The sequence below is a fragment of the Monodon monoceros genome, unplaced genomic scaffold (assembly GCF_005190385.1).
Source record: "Monodon monoceros isolate NGI ecotype Baffin Bay Population unplaced genomic scaffold, NGI_Narwhal_1 Super_Scaffold_5, whole genome shotgun sequence".
Taxonomy (NCBI): Eukaryota; Metazoa; Chordata; class Mammalia; order Artiodactyla; family Monodontidae; genus Monodon; species Monodon monoceros.
This window is the reverse complement of record NW_021703782.1, coordinates 82874226-82890843: the sequence shown is the minus strand read 5'-3', so window position 1 is coordinate 82890843 and position 16618 is coordinate 82874226. Positions and strand designations below refer to the sequence as shown.

Genomic DNA, 16618 nt, shown 5'->3' with positions numbered 1-16618 from the left:
AGTGCTGGAGCTAAGCTAACGTGCTTCCCAGTTCTCCTTGGTGGACTCCAGAGCCCAGTCATCCACTCACTGCATTACTGATCCTAATCCTCTGTGTCTCCGTTTCCTCACCTGTAAAATGAAGAGTCTGGATTGAGAACTACAAGGTCTCCAGGTGTCCCTTATAGCTTTAACATTCTGTGAGTACAGAGAGTGTGTGAGCGTGATTAGAAGGATTGGCTGTTTATGAGCCAATCAGAGTTATTGGTTAAACACCTCTCTACCAGGCCAAGGTGGGAAGGGGAGGGTAAAAGTTAAAACAAAAAACAAAACAAACAAAAAAAAAACCCTTGGGTGAGAAGTCTATAAAAACTGTGTGTTCCTGAAGATTCATCCTATTTGGCAGCTGCTGCCTCATCCACAGCTTCTGACAGATCTAAGAGGACTCTCCTCTCTCAAACTGTAAGTAAAAGAACTTCCTTTGTCTCTCAGGACTGCACCAGAGAGTCAGGGGTTAATGATAGCGCTAAGCCTGGCGAGGGGAAAGTTTGTTTGCTTTTGTTTTCAGGAAAAATGTGATGGTGGCTGAAAACATGGTGATCTGCTGAAATGATTGTTTTTCTCCCTACCTCCCCTGGCTCTTTGAGTGGTGGCAAATGCTCAGGATTGATGCCAGTTACCAGTGTTACCTGTAGGAGGGCTCTTCTGAGGCTTTGGCGAAGGAAAAACATCTTGAATACTCCTGTTTGGTTGGGCTCTACTCAGTGTTTGAGATTCCTGTTCATTTCTACTCCCTCCATAACAACTGCTTATTCCGATGATTTATTTACATATCTATCGCCTTATGTCATTTTCTTCATTCTCTTCCCACACCTACTAGTACTAGCACTGAAGTTTCTTTGTCGCAGAAATGAACTCTTGGCCTGTTTTGCCCTTCGTCTTCACCCACTGCTCAAACGAGAAAATGGAACAGGCATCACAGAGTATAGTCATCCTTTGATTATGAATTGTCAAACCTTTCCCTTGTTTGATAATTTCTATGACATTTCCTACTCTGAAGATCCTACAGCTTCAGATATTTGGAATCAAAAGCTGCTGATGTATTTTGGTACATTTGTTCTACTATCTGAAGAATAGGTGAGGATATGTTGCCTTTTAAAATAAACTTCTCTTTACATAGTTACCTAGGGTTCCGTTAGCTAATGTGGATCCAGCAGGGACTCTAGCGCTGCTGCCACCATCACTTTAGCCAAGGCTCATCTGCAGACAACCCAGGCCCAGACTAGACCTGAGGTGCTGGGGCAGGGAATGGAGTGTAGTTGCTGTAAACCTAGGAGTTCCTTTGGCTTAGGTGCCAATTTAGAGGAAAGAGCAACACTCAGGTCTCTTTCTGAGCTGCTCCATGTGTGTTCAAAGGCTCCAAGGATCAGGCTGTTCGAGAGCATCTCACTGTACTTACCACTGTGGCATCAGATATGTAACGAAGCTGTGGGCATCTTCCTGCATCTGTCTATAAAAAAGTGCTGCATGCAGTGCCTGACAATCATGGGCTTTCAGTGAATAAGCCCTTCATGTATGTCTTCTTGAAACTCTATCTGCCTTGTACATGGAGAAGCAAATGGATTTTCTACTCCCTTATATTTCTCCAGGAGTTAAATATTGGTATTTTACAAATTATTATATTTTCACAGAACCTCTTCAAAGAAGGCAGAAAGAATTATACTATAGGATTTCATCTGTTATTCTGCTAAAGAAGGATTGGGAAAAGAATTCCGAGTCATAAGCCAGTAGCATGTGATTTACAGTCCTGAAACATCACAACTTAGATGGGGCATCAGACATATTCTTCCTGGGCCTCAATTTCTTCATCTCTAAAGTTAGCAGGGTTGATACAGATATCTCTGAGATTACTTGTAGCTCTGTTTTTCTGTGGTTGCCCTCTATTCATATATGTTTGTACTCACAACCTTCTCCCAGATTTGCATATATATCAATATTACCTGTTAATATATTATGTATAGTAAATAATGTAATATATAAACTTACTCTCTGAGAAATCAAACATTACAAAAAATCCATAAAGTGAACTGTGAGTCACCCCACCCTGTTTCATTCCCCAGGAGTAACCTCAGTGTGGTTATTATCTGCTTATATAGACCCATGAACAGTATGTGTGTATACCATTTTTTTAATTAAAAAAAGGGTGATATTATGTATTGCATACTTTTCTGAAACTTGCTTTATTTTTTTACTTAATCATATAATGCGAACAACTTCCTGTCACACTTTTTAAAAAGTTGGCTTGAGACCTCAGTAAGCAGAGGCTTAGGGGCACAGAAATCATTCTCTATGATTGCCCACTTCCAGCTGGCCTCCTCTCTTCCAGTGGTGAACAGTGGCCTGTGACCCTGTTTTATGATTAACAGGAAAGCAACATTTGTGCTGATGTGGTACAGAACTTTAATCCCTCTGTAGAAGTTTAACTTCTCATAAACAGTATTTGTTCAATTTGACCTTTTCTCTGTTTTTCTTTTCTGGTTGAGTCAGCACACTCAGACTGAAGAAAATAGCTTGGTAGTAAACAGAAATATGGAAGTCCCTTAGGCAATTACTTTTTTAAATTAAAAAAGAGAGAAATACTGATACCTGACATTTTCATAATGCATTATAAAGCATCTTCATGTTTATCATGTGATTCAACAAATATATTCTGAGCAACTACAATGAGCAGGGTGCTCACAGATTACATGTGATCCATTTGGCAGTGAGACAACCAGAGCAGATATTATAGCCATTTAATCCATAGTAAGCTAAGACTCAGAGAAGTTACCACCTTGCCCATGGTCCCGGTGAAGAGGAGGCAGAGCTGGTCCTTGAGCCCAGGTCTGTCTGATCTACTTCCATGTGAACGTGTCAGATATTTATGAATTGGTAATGTGATGTGAGGATAATGATCCACAGCCCAATGATTTTGGGTACTCTGGGGGTGTCATCAAGGACATTAGAGTCATCCAAAGGCCAATTACTTTCATCAGTCTCACTCTTTACTTGAAAGAGGGAGTACTAGTACTGCCCTTTATCCCAGCTTTGTGCCTTATCAGCTATTTGTCCTTGGACAAATAATTAAACTGTCTTATATTCTTTCCTTATCTATTATATGGCAGAGGGTGGGAGAAGGGGGAAGTCTGACTACCTTTTGACATTATTGTGAGGAATAAATTTTATAGTGCATGTAAAGCGATTAGCAGAGTGCTTGGCAATAAATGATCATTTGCTATTATTGGGCTATGTTTCCCTTTTATTTCATTAAGGAAACATCATTATTTTTTTGGTAGTTGTCAATTCCTTTGTGCAGATATCTAAACTGAGAGAAAATTTGTACTTTGGCCTGAAGGTTACCAACCTCAGGTTGGCTTTTATCTGCCATGAAGATCTGGTAGCCAGGTCCAAAGCTAACAGTCCCTGACTACAATTTAGGAATTAATATATAAACAGAAGAAATACTATCTTCAGTTGGCTGGGATGTGAAGGGCCTTGGAAAATCATCTTTAGAAATCATTGCCCACTAACCTGTCCTGGTACCCCAATGACAGCATCGTGGTTCCATTCCTTGGGGTTAAGTATTGAAGTGAGAGTAGCCACAGTAAGAGTGCCATTAGTTATACCGTCTCAGGAATTAGTTCAGTAGCCATTGACTTCTCATATCAAGGGACAGAGTTCTGAGAGCCTACCTTGAAGGGATACAGAAAATGTGAAGAAATCAATTTGCCATGAGAAGGAGAACTGGGTGGGGGACTCTGCCTCATCCTAGCTGGGACCTTGGACAAGTCAGTTAACTTCTCGGAGTCTTAGCTTGTTCATTAATTAATGAAGATAATACCTGTCCTGGTTACCTCATTGTCGAATGGATCAAAAGAGAACTGAGGTGTCCCTTGGCTTCCAGAAAGTAGAAAGCAGACACAGGGCATCTACCCTGTGTATGAGTGTATGAGGGGAGAGGAGACTGGGGAAAGGAGGAGGCCACAGGGTTGGATAGGAAATCGCTCAAGATAATCTTTACTACCATTTTTATTCTTTGATAATCCAACGTATGCAAAACCATTCTTTCTACATCCAAGATAAGAGTCCTGTGAGCTTGCATCTTCAAGACTAGCCCAAAGTGGCGGCCGAACACGAGCAATGATCCCCTTCAAATGACCACTGCTAAGAACTTGCTTGGATAGGGGATCTTTGAGCCAGTCTCTCCTTGCTAAAGCAGTGAAGCTGCGAATTACTGGAGCAGGAATCAACATATGACGTCGGCATCCTTAGAGCTAATGGGAATCTCCAGCCCAGAAATGCTTAGGGAAAATCCTCTGCATCTGCCCCAAACGGTCTCATAGGTGGTTGAATATAAGAAAAAGGAGACACACCCCACCCTCTATGTCTCAAAGTTGAAGGGAGGTTAAATTCAAGGGCAAATAGTGGTTTCTCCTCTCAAGCTTGCTGCCTAGAGAATACTCTGCGGGGACTACAGGCTAACAGAGCAAAGTGAGGAATGGCCGCAGAGGCTGAAAGCCTCACTGTCCTGGCCTCAAGCCATCCAACCCCTGATGGTACCAGGAATCCATAGAATAAAGAGATAGTCAATTACTGCCATGCCCTCTGTTTGTCAGATTTAAGTGGATACTCATTAGCTGGTTCGGTCTCAGGATCAGTGATCCCAAAAGTTTCCTGAAAGGCATTCTTTTCAGGATCACCATGAAATTTGTCATCCCACCTTCATCCATTATGGCTAATCGCAGCTAGTTAGGCTTAAGGGGGAAAAACCCAAAACAGAACAGACCTCATTTATTTAGCCAGTTGTGGAAATGGACCAGAAATGTCAGAGGGGCCTGTGGAGCTCTTCTGCACACCTGCTGTCTTGGTCATTAGTCCATTTGAGCGACCCACAGTTCTGTTCACAGCTAACTCTCCTGCACTCTTTTCCAGACCTGTCACCATGGCCTGCCAATTTCCAGCCCTCACTTCAGAACAGAAGAAGGAGCTCTCAGAGATTGCCCAGTGCATTGTTGCCGGTGGGAAGGGGATCCTGGCTGCAGATGAGTCTGTAGGTGAGTGCAAGAAACATCACACAACAACCATACTCTTGATTCTACACTTAGCAAAGGCAACTTGATAATCATATTCTCTTTCCTCTCAGAGGAAGTAAAGGTTTATATACACAGGAGTGGGAGCGGAAGACTCACTCCCTTTTGAGTCTTGTCATTCCAGAAGGCACATTTCTGAACACCAAGCAAACAGGCTCAAGCCCTCCATTTTAAGACCCCCTTGCCAGGGATCATTTGAATCCAAGCTGTAGCAAGGCCAGGAACTCAGTAAGCAGGATGAGACCTCTGCCGCTAATGACAAGTCAGTGTAAAGTCAGCCAAGGAAGGGCACTGAGAGCAGGGAAACGTCCACATCAGGAACAGGGCAGCGCTTGTGACTGAGAGCAGCTCAGGATGGCACACGGGAGAGCTGCGGTGGCCTGCATGGTCCACCATAAAATTATAGAAGCCAGAGAGGTCAAGAGCCTGCCCTACCCCTCCTTCCACTGTCTGTATATCCAGTCAGATCAGGGCTGGACCAGAGAGGCCTGAGGGCTGTGCAGCCCCACTTGGACCCTATGGTGGCTTCCACCCTGACCCTGACACGACCAGACCATGCACTTCCTCATCAGCATCCTGACAGCAACAACAGTCTTTCCCTGGGGAGACAGAAAACGAGGCAGGAGCTCTGATGATCTGAATAAAAAAGAGAGTGTTGCTGTCCATCCTGGTGAGGGTCACTAGCTGGCATGGAGGAAGGCGGCAGGGGAGCCCTGGCTTGCTCCTTTTGCTGCCTTTACCCGCCCACATAGGCACCATGGGGAGCCGCCTGCAGAGGATCAAGGTGGAGAACACTGAAGAGAACCGCCGGCAGTTCCGCGAAATCCTCTTCACCGTGGATGATTCCATCAGCCAGAGCATTGGGGGCGTGATCCTTTTCCATGAGACCCTCTACCAGAAGGACAGCCAGGGAAGGCTGTTCAGAGACATCCTCAAGGAAAAAGGGATCGTGGTGGGAATCAAGGTGAATACATCTTGCTCCCACCTCACCACAGGCCCACTCCCAACACAGTGGCTGAGTCACGGCCAACACGAGGACCACTCTCATCATCTAATTGCTCTTCTCACTCCTTTCCATCATCACCTTCCCACTGAAAACCAGATCCTCTTCTAGACCTTTCCAGTACCCTCTTCCTTCAACCATTTTTCTACGAGGTACTTAATCTCTTTGTGTCTCAATTTTTTTCATTTCTAAAATGGGAATAATAGTACCTTCCTCATCAGGTTCTTATAAGGATGAAATGAGTTTGTAAAACAGTTCCTGTCACACCCTTATTATTTAGTTCATGATAGCTGTTATTGTTAAAATGCTTACTGTTCTATTGTAACTGGGTCTTCCAAAACTACGTGAACTTCTCGAGTGATCATTAGTGTTTGTCAGGTGCTTACAACTCCAAGCACTCATTTACTCCTCACAACCTCTGGAGGTAAACTCAGTTATTATCCCTCTTTTAGAGATGAGGATAGAAAACAGAATTACAACTAGTATAATTTGCCCACAGCAAGGCAAAATTGGAGCCAGTTCAGGCCCAGACTGTCTACCTCTTGGGCTCATGACCTTAGCCTCTGTTATGCTGAGAGTAGAGGCTGCATCCTTATTCTTCTTATCTCCTGTAATAGCATAGGGCTTGGCATGTGCAGTGCTCAATAAATGTCTTGAATAAATGAATGAATAATTTAAAGGAAGTGGCTCTTACATGGCACCTCTGCATCCCAGGTACTATGAGATTACTTCTTACTTTCCAAGCTCCAGCCCTGTGCTTTCTATACTTTCCCTCCTCTTAGGGTTGACAGTCTTACATTGTTCTTTCCAGGTAACTTCCCTTCTGCTATGGACTGAGTTGTGTCCCCTCAATGCCTAATATACAATACCTTCCTAATTCAACTTCTTGGTTTGTGAAAGATGAGAACTAATATCTAGCACCAGGGGCTCTGCTTGTGTTTTACTGAGATACCTGACACCTGCTAATAACTTGTTAATTATTTATATTCACAGTTAGACCAAGGAGGTGCTCCCCTTGCAGGAACAAACAAGGAAACCACCATTCAAGGTAAGGACATTGCCCACTGATATGAATCATGCCAGTATATGCCAGAAATGAAGGAAGCAAAGAAGTGATTGAGGGAAAACAAAATATGAATTATCACACTGGTTTTAGAGCCACACACCTGTTCTTCAGCCCCAGCTCCTCTATTTAGTAACTGTGTGCCCTCAGGCTAGTCACTTAAATGTTCTGAGTCTCAGTTAAAATGGGATAACAATATCTACTTTGCAGAATAGTTGTGGGGATTAAATTAGACAATGTACATAGAGTGCTCATCACAGTGTCTTGCACAGAGAAGATATTTTATACTTGGGAATATTATTTTAGAAAAATCTAGCATCAGTAGAGAGGAAAGAGTCCAAGCTGTGGGATCAGACACACTTGGGTTTGAATGCTGCTTCCATCACTTACTGCTTAGATAATTTTGCAAGGTACATCACTGCCCAAGTAGACAAGTATGAACCATAGCATTGGATTATCTAAGCAGAATTTGAATCCCAGCTCTGTCAAACTTGGTGAAGTTACTTTACCTCTCAGAGCCTCAGTTTCCAAATCTGCAAAATGAATATACAACTGTGAAGGTTGTGTAATATGACTATTAGGTCATAACAGTATAACAGCTATTAGGTTTGTTATGATTATTACATGAGATAAGGTGTGCAAAATGCCTAGAATCATGCCTTGGAGCAAAGTAAGTACTAAATAAATATTAGTTCCCTTTATTCTTCTTATCCAATATGTATTATATGTCAAAACCGTATTTATTAACCCAGGTCTTTTGGCTCAGTACTGGGATGTTTATTTCTTTGCTGGATGTAATATTTCTTTGCATGGATGTCTTGGGTCCTCAAGCTGTATGACTGAAAGCTAAGCCAAGGGTGAACTTCACTTTATCAGCAGCCCCAGGGGTCAGGGGTGCAGAGAAGCCTTTCTCTCTCGTGACTTGCAGGGCTTGATGGCCTTTCTGAACGCTGTGCTCAGTATAAGAAAGATGGTGCTAACTTTGGGAAGTGGCGTGCTGTGCTGAAGATTGACAACCAGTGTCCATCCCACCTTGCTATCCAGGAAAATGCCAACACCCTGGCCCGCTATGCCAGCATCTGTCAGCAGGTGCTTTTCCTTCCCTTTGGGCTAAAGTACAGGAAGCGAAAGCTTTCTTCAAAGCCCGTCTTTCTAATTTTACTGTAACCACACGTGATCCCCCTCCTTTTCTCTCACCAGTATATCCTGATGGCATTTTTCACTGCTTTTACTAGGTGTAGTAGGGTAAGATTTGGTTCCACAAGTCAACTATGAGTCCAAAAGGCAAATGCCATCAAGTGTAGCCCTCTACCAAAGCACTGTAAACTGAGTCTTAAAAGCATAGGCTCTTGAGGGCAGGGCATCTGCTTGTCTATGCTCCACCATGTCCAAGGACATGATCCTCTTAAGTCCCCAGCTCAAGGGTGACAGCTTTGATCTGCTTCCAATTCATATAATTTCTTGGAGGATGGTAGCTTGATGCTAAAGTTTCCAACATATGTTGAAGTGTCTCTGGGATCCAGGTTAAGTCTGATTTGCTTGTGCAGGTGCTATGCTGAGGTTACCTGAGTTCTGGGTACCTGGAGCTTCCCAGTCAGAATTGTAAACTCTGCTTGAATTCCTTAGTTAATTCATACAAGAGGCATCTTTATTGGTGATTTAAGCTTGACGGCCCTAAAAGGGTGACAGCTAGGTTCTGATTTAGTTAGATTAGTCTCTAGAATAAGATATAGAAATTAAGAAAATAAATTGAATTTATTTTACCCCATTTCCAGGAAAACTTTTTTTCCCTCACTGTTCTTTTTTGGCTAAGCCACAAATGCTTACTAGACATCCCATTAAATTTCATTGCCTTTAAGTCACCTATATGTATATCTCCATAAGAGCTTCAACCTTGTACCAATTACAACTGTTAAATATCTTCTTAAAGAAAGGATCCTAGTGAACAGAGCTTCATTCTGTCCACTCCATTTTCCTTTTTAGAATGGGCTAGTACCCATTGTTGAACCAGAGGTACTTGCTGATGGAGACCATGACATGGAACACTGCCAGTATGTTACTGAGAAGGTAAGTCTTAAATATAAAGGTCCCAATGCCAGTTGAAAAATCTGTTTTAAACAACCGTTGTTACTTAACATATATCAGCTGTTATATATGAGGTATTCTACAGTTAGAATCACTGTGTAGCATTGAGAAGGTAAAGAGGTATTATCAAACCTTGTACTTTTTTGGGCACATGGTACACTCCTTATGAAAAAGCACAGGATCTGCATTACCAAGGTTAGGGTTTGAGCATCCGTGTTCCCAGCTGTGGGACCTGGGGCAAGTCATACTACCTTTTTGGACCTCAGTTCCATTATGTTTAAACTAAGAAACTTTAAAATAAGCTGAGGCTCCCATGAGAAAATATAATTAGAAAGTAATTTTTTCACATGTGACTTTAAATTAGCCACAATATATCTGTAAGAGATTAAGAGAGTCCTCAGTTTCTCTACTTGCAAAATGAGGTAGACTGAAATGAGATCTGAAAGCACTTCTGTCTCTAAAATGTTTATTTTTATGATCACTCAGCTTCTATGGGGATGGAGAATGGAGGCCAGTTTACATGTCCCCAACTAACTAAATTAAGGCAGGTTTGACTGACCAAAGGGAGTAATGGGAAGGAAGGAGTGAAGGGCCTCTAGGAAGCAGAGCCATGCTGGTAGTCCATGCGGTGAGCAGTTAGGGGAGGGGCAGCAGGGACAGGCCAACTTGGCTGTGCTCAATGGCTATGGTTTGCAGGCATTACCCTGACTGAGCCTAGGGGCTGGTTGGGAAGCTTTGGCCAAGTAACGTATGGGAATTCCTTCATCCTGTGTCCCTGCAGTGTAGAAGTGTCAAGGTCAGGTAACTCTACGGCTGGCTCTAGGTTTCACCTATTTGGGCCTCTTGTCCTTCAGGTCCTGGCTGCTGTCTACAAGGCCCTGAATGACCATCATGTTTACTTGGAGGGCACCCTCTTGAAGCCCAACATGGTGACTGCTGGACATGCCTCCACCAAGAAGTATACTCCAGAGCAGGTGGCAATGGCCACTGTCACAGCTCTCTACCGTACTGTTCCTGCAGCTGTTCCTGGTAAGGTTTTCTTTCTTCTCTGACTTGAGGTCTTAGTCCTTATTCTTTGAAGGAGTGCCATAAGCATTTGCATTTGTCCAGGAGTAGTCTGCTTCTAGCCATGAAACAGACCTCTGATATCTCACATGCAGCCAGCACTTCCCTCTTGAACTCCATGATACCACCTATGCTGAGTCTGTCCAAATGCACACAATCCATTGATTTCCTCAACATTTCACTGCCCTCTTATTTACTAAAACCCTTCTCTCCTTAGTCCAACTAGCTTCAGCAAAGGCAAACTAATTTCTCCAACCTAGTCCCATGCAAATCAATTGGAGGAAAGATTGAGACATTACATTTCTTTCAGGCTCCTTGCTTGCTTTTCCAAGCAGGGTACATACTGGGACCAGTGGTGTGGAATGGCTTCTCTCCTTCCAGGCATCTGCTTTTTGTCTGGTGGCATGAGTGAAGAGGATGCTACTCTCAACCTCAATGCTATCAACCTTTGCCCTCTACCAAAGCCCTGGAAACTAAGTTTCTCTTATGGACGGGCCCTGCAGGCCAGTGCACTGGCTGCCTGGAGTGGCAAGGCTGCAAACAAGAAGGCAACCCAGGAGGCTTTTATGAAGCGGGCCCTGGTAAGATGCTACTACCTCTTATCTACTTGATCAAGTGGATACTTGGGGCCTGCTTGCATTGCTTTCTTCAGGCCATGAAGGTATCTCCAGAGAGTTGTCTACCATGCATTTTCAAATGTGGCATTAGAGCTGAGTAGGACGGTTAAGGCTGCAGAGTTTTGAATTATCTGCACTGGTAGTACAGTTGATGATGGTAGATTGAAGGACAGTTTCCACAGAGACACTTTAGAGGGAAGATGAGAGGGCCAAGGAATGAACCTGGGGCACGTTTTATTTTGGGAAGATGAAGAGGAGAAGCCACCAAGACAAGCAGCAATAATATATTACAAGCAGCAATAATATATTAAGATGAACCAAGGATTCTGGGAACAAATGAATGAAGTTTCAAGAGGTCAATAACAATACGCTACAAAGAGGTTAAAAATTAAGGCAGAGAAAAGGCTGATACTGTCATTGAGGGGCATATCAGTGACCCTCAACAAAACAGGGTCAGTAAAGGAAAGGTGCCCATTCAAGACGCTTGTCAGGAAAAGACACAGAAAGGTTACCAGGAACAATGAGGACAAAAAATGGTCTTATTTAGCTACTAAAATTGCTTTTTGAATACCTACTAGGAGCCAAGCACTGGGGTGAACAAAGCAGACACAGCCACTGCCTTCAGGGAGCTTAGAGTTTAGCCAGATAGGAGAGATTGTCACGTTTAACTGTAAAGCAGAAGGAGCCAGAGGAGAGATTAAAGATTAGAAGAGGACAAGGACTTAGAGGAAACAGTACTGCATGAGACTAAATATTAAATATGGGTGGCAGAGTAGGTCTTAGAAAGGAGGGAGAGATAGGAAAGAAGAGACAGAATGGGTTTGGAATCAGGTCTGTAGAGGTGGAGAGATGCAATGGTTGATCACTGATTACAGGTGAGGCCATCTGTTGAGAATGATAAGGGTATGGAGATTTCAGTCTTTACAGTGGGGAACTTGGAATAGCTGTTGAAGTAGTTGCTAGGAAATTGACCAGAGGTTATGGCCAAGCATCAAGCAAGATGCAGCTGAAACGAGAGTTTGTGGTACATTAACTTAGATCCTGAACGTTCCTAATAGCTCTCGTATGCATGTAGCAAGATTCATATCAACCTAAATGGGAAAGAGCAGGGTTGAAGAATCCAAGTTTAACAGGGAGATGAAACAGTACCAAAATTTGATTGACAGCTTTATTCGGCTTGCTGATAACAGAGGAGACTGGGCAAGGAATCAGGTGTAGCCAGAAGTTTGATGATGAGGCACTAAAGGAAAGGAAGGGTACAGAGAAGCTAAAAAAATCATCTCGGGGCATAAGAGAGGTGTGAGATTTTACAGTAGTGCTTTATCTTGTGATGATGATGGATATGGCTGTGCTGGTGTGTGGCTGATGAGGGGGAAGCCAATATAGCTAATAGGATGGAGGGATTATGAAAGTAAGGCTCAAAAGGGTCATCCACACAGAAGAAGGGATGCTGAGTTTATCATCTAGAGCTGCGGTTCTCAAGCTTGAGCATGCATCCGAATCACCTGAAGGGCGTGTTAAAACGTAGGTGGCTGGACCCAGCGACAGAGTTTCTGATTCAGAAGCTCTGGGGTCAAGCTAGAGAATTTCCATTTCTAACAAGTGCTTAAGTCCATGAAACCTAACTTTGAAAATCACTGTAGATGTAGAAATAAGTCCTGGAGAGATTGGACAATAGCAACAGAGACTTGAAGACGGGGTACTGCTAAGTGGCATTTGAGTATTATTACAGGTTTCATAATTCTTAACTCACCTTCAATTGGAATTTACACAGGGTATCAAATGATATTATGATAACAACTACATAAAAATTATATATTCTTATGGACAAATATAAGTAGAAAATGGAAAATGTATTTTAAAAAATTTTTTTTTGCTATAGTAAAGCTTTAGCTGCATCTGCTTGATGCTTGACCTTATGTCTGGTCAGTTTTCTAGCAGGCTATTTCAACTATTCCAAGGTTCCCAAATTGGGACTGAAATTTCCATTTCCTTATCACTATATGAGTGAGAAGTTTCTTAACTTGAATTTCTATTACTGTTGTTGCAATATTGTTAGTACTAAAAAGAAACCTTCTCAGTAACACAACCTCAGGCTTGCCTGAGAAATGCTCAGAAAACTGGGATTAAAAAAGGAAGTAACATTATAGAAGGAAAGGAATGGTATCAGCAGCAATATTTAGCAAAATCACTGTACAGAGAAAACTCACATGAAGGTGAAGCTGATTTCAAATGAGAAGCAAAGAGGGTCAAGCAGAGGGTTGCTCTAACTCGGTCTCCTCTATCACACTTGTTTTTTAGGCTAACTGCCAGGCAGCCAAAGGACAGTATGTTCACACGGGCTCTTCTGGTGCTGCTTCTACCCAGTCGCTCTTCACAGCCTGCTATACCTACTAGAATCTGAGGCCGACCAGCCAGGCTCTGGCGCTTCTAGGTGTCTTGGTAGGAGGGCAGAAAGGAAACAACAACCTTTCGACTGACCCTGGAAATTAGACAAAATTACGTTGGAACTACTGGAAACACAATGCATGTTAAGTTCTTAGACACAAGGAAAAAAATCAGTTATTGAAACCTAAGTCTGAATATCAAGGATCTGATGAAATTTCATACAGTGATTTTCTTACAACACTTCCAGCTCCCCATGGCCCACAGTATCCATCTAAAAAAAGAATAAACTTTAAAACAGTATCAACTGTCCATCCACATAACCAAATGAAACACCTCATAAGCTGAGTGCAGAGAATTGTGTCTTACAGTCCTAGCAGTGGTAGGTTATGAAAGAGACAGCTGCAACCAAAAAAGAAATAAAATGTTCTACAAACCTTCAGTTTGTATCAAGTTTTACTTTTTGCTCTTGCTTTCAAAGGGCTCAATATATTTCATTACCTTTGACTCCACAGACGCGACTGATGTTAGTGGTCAGGATCCTCGACTTTGGCTACTCATTGGAATAACCACAATTTAAAAACCCAGATACTCAGGCCACGCTCCAGCCAAGTTTGAGAACTACCAAGCTAGATTTCAAGTTTGAGGGTATTTAGAAATGAAAGCTATTCATAATGTGAAGCAAGCTACAATGTCAAATGATTTCAAGCAACATATGGAGTGTAATAAAAGAATCACTGTGACTCTGATGCTTGGAGCATTCCTCTTCAAGTGGCCCAGGTTGGTGACATAGGACTGCATCTTCCTCTGCACATCCAAGCACACTACCTCATTTTGCAGTAAGAAATATTCACATAATTATACCTTATTGACTTCTAGTTTTCAGAATTAACCTATAGAAAAAGCATTAAAGACCACCATAGTTACAAGAGAGAATTTAAACATTATAACTTTGGACAATATAAAAGTAATGATTTTGGTGGGAAAAAAAGTAATTAAATGACAGGAGGTGGGAAATTCAGGGGGAGGAGAAGTGAAGGAAAGCAAAGGGAACACTAATTTACTTAGTGGGGAGTCAGGATACTACTTGAAATTGATGGATTAAGAAATAGTGCTTTGAAAAAAAAAACAGTGCTTTAAGTCTATTAAAGTAACAAGGGAAATGGATATAAATCAAAATATTCATACCTATAATTAAAATATAGGAGAAGGTAGTAAGTTCTTTGTCTTGAAGAGTACAAAGATAAATGGTATTATTTAGAGTAAATAAATTAGGAAATAGAGGCATAAGCATATGATTTAGAATAATAAAGCAGAATTCGTTCAAAAGGACTTCTGAGGAAAAAGACCTGGAAATGGGGCACAGGGAAGATTTTTACATACATGCTCTTACAATGTTTGAGTGTTTATTTCCACGTATCTGTATTGTCTAAAAACAACTACTATATATTCATATAAGCAATTCAGACCTACCTTAGAGGTCATTTAACCCAAGGCTTTCATTTTACAGATGATAAAACCAAGCCTAGAAAAATTAATTGCTGAAGGTCATATATTTAGGGGTTTAGGATAGAGTTGAGAGATTAGAATTCCGGTCTCTTTCTCCTGTAATGGACACATGGCCATGGAGGAAGGTAAGGGCAGGGCAACAGGCAGTGTTCAATACCTCTGCCACCAGTGCTATAGGTCTTTTACATTTCTTTTTGTATTCATCCACTCAGTCAGCAAGTAGTTGATGTGCTAAGCTGTCCTAAATGCTGGTAACACCTGGTGTGACAAAGCTTTTCTGCCAGAAAATTTTTATCTAGAGCTTATTCAGCATCACTGACCCTAAGTTGTAAAGAAACCTTTCAGATTCTCATTTATGGGTTGGGTATGAATTTATAATCAAGGCTGAGCTATTTATGTCTTTTGGTCAAGGCTGAATTACATTTCACTCAGCGTGAGGATTTATATAATGCATTTTCCCTGGCTATCATCTGATATATTTTCCTGACTAAAGCACTACAGTTGTCTTTGAAACCTCAACCCCAGTAATTTCCTTCACTCATGGTAATATGAAGACAAGTGTTACAGACTGCAGGTCCTATTAACTGTGTGATCACTGAGTGAATATATTAGTTACGTCCTAGCTTTTGGTACACTGTCAGATTTATTCTAGTAGTTTTTGAACACCTACTAAAAATAAAACCTGGTAGTAGGCACTGAAAGTAATTAAAAGAAGTTTCAGCTTTAGGGTAGCCATGGTATTTGCATACCAGACAATTAAGTTTGAGTGGCTAAGTCAGAAACACAAATGCCATTGACTGGGGGTTGGGAAGTGTAGAGGAGAGTCTGTCAGTATGGCTGGCGGCAGAAAGGGAGAAGGTGACATTTAGGTTGGACATCACAGGGTGACAAAAGGGAAGGAACTCTTAGAAAAGGAACTGCCTTTGTGTGAGAAAACACTTTGATAATTCACTGGGAGAAGATGATACCTTGAAGGCATAAGGAGCAAAAGCCGAGGCCAAGAAAAAATTACTAAATGCTGGGAGAAATAAAAGAGGAATTTGGTTTTGCTCTGCAAAGGAAGAGGGAGAGAAGGGAGGGAAGGGGCAGGAAAATGAGTGAGGAGAAAGGAAGAAATGAGAAAGGAGGGGAAAGAGAAAAGGCAGGGAGAAGCTAGGGCAATGTGGAATTGTGGAGAAGTGACTAAAAGACTTTTGAGAACAGGAGAAATATCAACCATATAAACATATTTGTCTTCTTGAGAGGGAGAGCTGAGTTTCACATATGAGTCCACATCATCCTTTACAAAAACAAGATGCTGAGATGACTCATAATGATTCATAATGTGAATTGATTTAGCAGAAGCAGAAGCCAACTGTGACAATGAGAATATAAGCCTCTAAAACTTGCAGAAATCTTGGAGCAGGCTTTAGGCAAATCAGGAATGGGACTTCGAGACTATCTGGTCTAGCTGTCCTGGGGTAAAAGACTCCAGCTGACATCTACATTTCACTCACAGCAACAATGGAGGAAACTGGCATTCATTGTGCTAGGGCAGTTGTTCAAGGTCACATAAACAGTAGGCGAGACTTAGGCTAGTGTGATTTCCAAAGTCCTCTGGGGAGGTAGTACTCTTGGTGGTGAAAAGCACAGGTTTTGGAGTCAGACAGTCTAGGTTCAAACGCTGGCTCTGCTGCTTCCTAGCCATGTGACCTTGGACACCTTATATAACCTTTCTGTGGTTCAGTTTCTTCAGCTCCAAAATAATAGTATTGCAAGTTATTGAGAGATTAAATGAATCAGT

General features: G+C 42.0%; 1 protein-coding gene across 1 annotated transcript; it reads left to right on the top strand.

Annotated features, from left to right (window-relative positions):
* Positions 1-305: 305 nt before the first annotated feature.
* ALDOB (aldolase, fructose-bisphosphate B) lies at positions 306-13771 on the top strand. Its single transcript, XM_029203057.1, has 9 exons — positions 306-441; positions 4951-5072; positions 5861-6072; positions 7105-7159; positions 8103-8263; positions 9158-9241; positions 10114-10288; positions 10706-10905; positions 13243-13771. The coding sequence occupies exons 2-9, from the start codon at positions 4961-4963 to the stop codon at positions 13336-13338; spliced, it is 1095 nt and encodes a 364-aa protein (XP_029058890.1). The 5' UTR covers positions 306-441; positions 4951-4960; the 3' UTR covers positions 13339-13771.
* Positions 13772-16618: the final 2847 nt, after the last annotated feature.

What these genes read in the sequence shown, in the direction of transcription:
- ALDOB (XM_029203057.1), top strand. Translation starts at nt 4,961, where the DNA reads ATGGCCTGCCAATTTCCAGCCCTCACTTCAGAACAGAAGAAGGAGCTC. An exon ending in ATGCCAGCATCTGTCAGCAG is followed by an intron (nt 8,264 to 9,157) that starts GTGCTTTTCCTT and finishes TTTCCTTTTTAG; the next exon opens with AATGGGCTAGTACCCATTGT. An exon ending in TGTTCCTGCAGCTGTTCCTG is followed by an intron (nt 10,289 to 10,705) that starts GTAAGGTTTTCT and finishes CTCTCCTTCCAG; the next exon opens with GCATCTGCTTTTTGTCTGGT.